Consider the following 4,561-nt stretch of genomic DNA (forward strand, 5'->3'; position numbering starts at 1 on the left):
GGTCCCATAGCAAGCAAGGGGTGGAGCCAGATTCAAAGCTAAACCCAGACTCCTCACTTCCCCACTTCCACCAGACACACTTCCTTCAGATACTGAGTTTTTTTTTTTTTTTCTTTCCATTATTTCTCCTCTTTTGGTGTCTGAGTTGAGGTCAAAGCCTGTTCTCATCCCGGGAAATGAAACCAAATCATTGGTGACTGTAATGGATCCAAAAGACCCAGGCAACTTTGGAAAACACCAGCAGCACTGCCATCAGCTCTGTTTCTTGAGGGCATGGTGATGTTGGCAATCACTCTGAAGGAAGAGGACAGAAATGTCTCTTATCTTTGCTTTAACTGCCAAAGCAGACACAGTCTTCAGGGCTGGGTGCCAAGTCAGGGGTACCATGTAGCCAGAGATCCTGGCACACATCTGGATAGCTGTTTGAAGAATCTTCCTGCCAAAGGGGGTTGGGGTAGTGGTGAGGACATCTGAGGAGGAAAGGGATCCTACAACTATAAGGATGGGGTGGTGAATGATGAGGGTCCTAGGAGTGGCCATTCTGACTTCAGGGTATGGTCAAGGGCAATATGCATGAGTAGGGAGGGAATGGGGAGGAAAATTTCTTGGCAGTCTCCCCTTTATCCTCTGCTCTTCCTCTACTTTTCAGGCCTCCAAGCCTCAGCACTCATCCTGTTTCTCATTCTTAAAGGCCTCTCTGTTAGCTGAAGACCCAAAAGAGGGTTTCTAGGAGAATAGGTTGTAAGCCTAGAGCCACAAATAGCCATCAGACAGGAAGGGTCTGCCTACAGGGGCATCAGCTCAGAGGGAAGCAGAGCTGAAACACAGTGATAATGTCATTTGAGTCTTTGGATCCAGCCATGCCTGAAGCCCTGCACTTTTAAATTAAGGGGACCAAAAATTTGCATTTTCACATAAGAAATTTTCAACTGGCTATCTGTCACTTATAAGAAGAATAACATGAATAGCATTCTAACTGAAACAGTACTGGATTTTCTAGTATGATTTTCAAGTACAGATCTTCTATAACAGCCAAGGGAGGATGCAGAGAACTTTAGGATAGAGCCATTGCACATGGAAAATCCAGAATCTAGAGACACTGAAGAGAGGAGGAGAGCTGGCCAGCCCCTGCCTCAGGAGGCCTCTGCTCTAGGGATAGGGTAAGATACTCAAGTCTGGCTTCATGTCTGAATCTCTTTAGGGAAGCCTGGAGAAAGGATAGGCCAGCCCCAATTTGAGGGTTCTGCAACCTACAGTTTTTCCTGAAGTTGTTCCAGGTAATGATGGTTGCTACCTTCTGCTGAGCCTATGCTACATGACCAATGTATTACACTATCGATCACTTTATTTCTCACAGCAGCCCTGAGAAGTACAGATATTGGCACAATTTTCTAGAGGAAGAACTGAAAGTTCACAATGGTGCAGTAACTAACTAGTCACATAGCTAGTAAGCAGCAGAGCAGGGATTCAAATCTAGTGTATTAGACTCCAAAACCTGTGTTTTTAACAACCATATTGTATGTTACTTCCTCCAAGATGGGTCAATGAGGCAGGGGACATTGATTGGCTATATGGAGAATTAATAATAATCTTTTCTGTTGGTACAGCCCTAGAGAGTTTACAAAGCACAATTGTATATGCAATCTCACTACATCCATTTTACAGATATGGAAACTGAGGCTCAGAGGTAGGAAGTGATTTACTCAAAGTCATTTGGGCAAACAGGATAAACCACCCAGAGATAACTCTCCTTAAATTAAGCAGGCAGTCTGTAGTCTGTGAATACTCATAATGTGTGGGGGGAGGAAGGAGCTGGCCTCACCACACTGAACCATGCTTGAGGGCAGTGATGGTATCAGTCTGTCCAACGAAGGTCTCAGACAGGTGAGGGGACCAACAGGTATTGCAGCCACAGACCCAACTGCGGAACACAAATCCCACTACACCAAAGGACTCTGAATTCACAAAAAGATTCCCAGTCCCAGCCAGGCACCATTTATTTTTCAGCAACACTTGATATGGGCAAATTCCAGTTCAACTAGAGAGATTCAGCTTCCTGGTGTTCCCAGGGGGATCTAGCTCTGAAAAGAGCCCCTTTCTTCTGTCAGGACAAACTCAGCAAAAAAGGCTGCAGGTCTGAGCTGAGCAGCCTGGAGAGTGGGGATTCCAACTCCCCCTGAGAGTGTCTACGTGCCTGGCTGGCTTCCTCCCTGAGGAAAGTCGCTGTCCCAGCCCAAGCCCTAGGGCCCCTCACTGTTGGACCTGCCCTGATGCTTTGCCAAACTCAGAGGCACCTGTCCTAGACAGACGAGGCAAAGCTGACTTTCACTGTTCCCTGGGTGATCCGCACCTGGAGGAGTCATCAGGCAGGGATCCGGGTGATGGGACAGAAGGGGCCAGGGTAGCCACTGTTGTTCACTGCTGGAAGTGTGTCAGGGGACTGGAAGGTGAACAGCAATCCCACCTGTCTCCTAGAGACCCTGTCCTCCGTGTGTAGGGGACAGTAGGGGATGGGTACACAGGGAGGAATCCAGCCCTGGGGCTTCCTTGAAGCCAAGTGAGCAGCCTTCTGGATTTGTTTTCCCACAAACAGTCTTTGAAACTGGGGCAAGTGTTGAAGGCAGAACAGAGTAAAAGAAGCAGCTTCATGAGGCCAAACCCAGTCTCTCCAGGTCTAGGTAGTCCAGCATAGGTTCTGGGAGTAGATGCCAGCTCTACCACTTGATTTCTTTGGTATGACCTTAACTTTTTGCCATCCTTTCACTAGTATTTATTGAGAACCCTCTGCATATTGAGAACCCTCTGCATCAGTGCTAACCAAAAAATGGATTCAGTCACCTTCCTGGAGGTTCCAATCAGTGGAGGAGACAAATATTAATCCAACAACCAGTACCCCCCTACCCCTACCCCCACAGAAAGTGTGAAACGCCCAAGAGATAGATAGTATATAATTAGAGAGACTTCACCCTCTCTGGAAGGTCAGAGAAGGCTTTCCTAAAGAAATGATAATGGAGCTGAGGTCTGGAAGAAGCATAGGAGTTTCCTGAAGAGGGTAGGAGGGGGCACTGCACACAGAGGGAACAGGACAGTCAAAGGCAGGCCATTTGGCAACAGGTGACTGGAAGGAACAGGAAGAAAGCCCATGAGGCTGAAGTACAGAGTGAATATGCAGGGTCTAGGCAGACCATGCAAGAATGTGGGTTTCTCCTAAGAGCAACAGGAAGCCTTTTGAGGTGCTCTTAGCAGGGAAGTGAGATGATCACACTTATCGTTTGAGAAGATTACTCTGGCAGCACAGTGAACAACGTATTGGAATGGAACCAAGGAGCATTCAGGAGGCCATACAGAAGGTATCAGGTATTTGCCTGTAAAATGGGGGTGATGAGAATACTATCTTACCAGCTGTTGCCAGGATCCAATGAGATACTGCATTTTAAGCATCTATTCTAGTACCTGGCACATAGTAAAGGCTCAGTAAGCGTCGATATTGTTACTTTTATCATTGGTTCTTTGCAGAGTGCACATATTTCTTATCCAGGTATGCTCCTGTGTGATGGGGTGGAGGGGGTAGTTGTGGTTTCCAGAGTGGAAACGTGATTTGTGTCAAATCACAACGTCGAGACCAGAATCCAGGACGCCTGAAGGCCCGATTAGAATGGCTTAAAAGTACGGATTATTCAGGAAGAAAAACGGGTTCCAATCGCTCCTACTAGACGCTGGAGGGATGGTGAACGATCCTTTAGATGGTAAGCCCTAGCACTTATTGAGAAAAACAGGTGCTTCTTCGGTCGGAGAGCAGGTGTAGGGCTCGCAGCCGCGTGCGCTCCCGCGGAGGCGGGGGACCCTCGCCACTCCCCCGCCCCACGACCACCCACGAGCTTCCGACTGCACCTGCTCCCCCGGCTCGGAAATGCGGGCCAGGTGCCGGGCTGCAGGCAGAGGGTGCCCGGGGGAGGAGGTCCCGAAAGGCTCCTCCACTCGCCTGCACCGGCTGCCCCCTCCCCAGTCACGTGGCCCGGTGGGTGGGGACCGACCTGAAGTTGGAGAAATCCCGAGCGCTCCCAACTTCGGAGGGAGTCGCCCGTCCTCCGGGCCCGGGCGGTGGACTCTGGAGCCCCGGCTGGCGGCGTGGAGGTGCGTTTCTGAGAAGCCGGGCAGCGGCGCGGGCGGCGGGACTCGAGGCATGGCCCGGCTATCGGTGATCCCTGGGTCGGCCACGGCGTGGACAGGTGAGCAGGGACCCGCGGCCAGCGGCAGAGATGGCCGGGGCTGCCAGGGCATCGGGCCCCAGAGCCCACGCCCATCCAGGGGATGCGGAGCCCCCACGCAGGAGGGGGCGGTTGGGTGAAGAGGCCGCGGTGGATTCTCGGCCTGCCGGTTCAGTCCCACCAGCGCCGCCGCCTCCTCGCCGGCTTTGCCACCGGGTGAGCAGGGGACGCGGGACGCTGGTGAGCCGCGCGGGGCGTGGACTCTGTGCCGGCCCCGCCCCCCGCGCGCGCACTGGCTGCTCCCCGCGACGTCACGCTCGGCTATAAAAAGCGCGGCGCGGGGCCCTTGCGGT

At 51.7% G+C, this 4,561-nt stretch overlaps 1 protein-coding gene across 1 annotated transcript; it reads right to left on the reverse strand.

Moving 5' to 3' along the window:
* Positions 1-65: 65 nt before the first annotated feature.
* LOC129048692 (uncharacterized) lies at positions 66-4,547 on the reverse strand. Its single transcript, XM_063728153.1, has one exon. It carries the CDS (start codon positions 4,279-4,281, stop codon positions 3,754-3,756), a length of 528 nt encoding a protein of 175 aa, XP_063584223.1. The 5' UTR covers positions 4,282-4,547; the 3' UTR covers positions 66-3,753.
* Between the last annotated feature and the right edge of the window lie 14 nt (positions 4,548-4,561).

The sequence above is a fragment of the Pongo abelii genome, chromosome 9 (genome assembly GCF_028885655.2).
Source record: "Pongo abelii isolate AG06213 chromosome 9, NHGRI_mPonAbe1-v2.0_pri, whole genome shotgun sequence".
Taxonomy (NCBI): Eukaryota; Metazoa; Chordata; class Mammalia; order Primates; family Hominidae; genus Pongo; species Pongo abelii.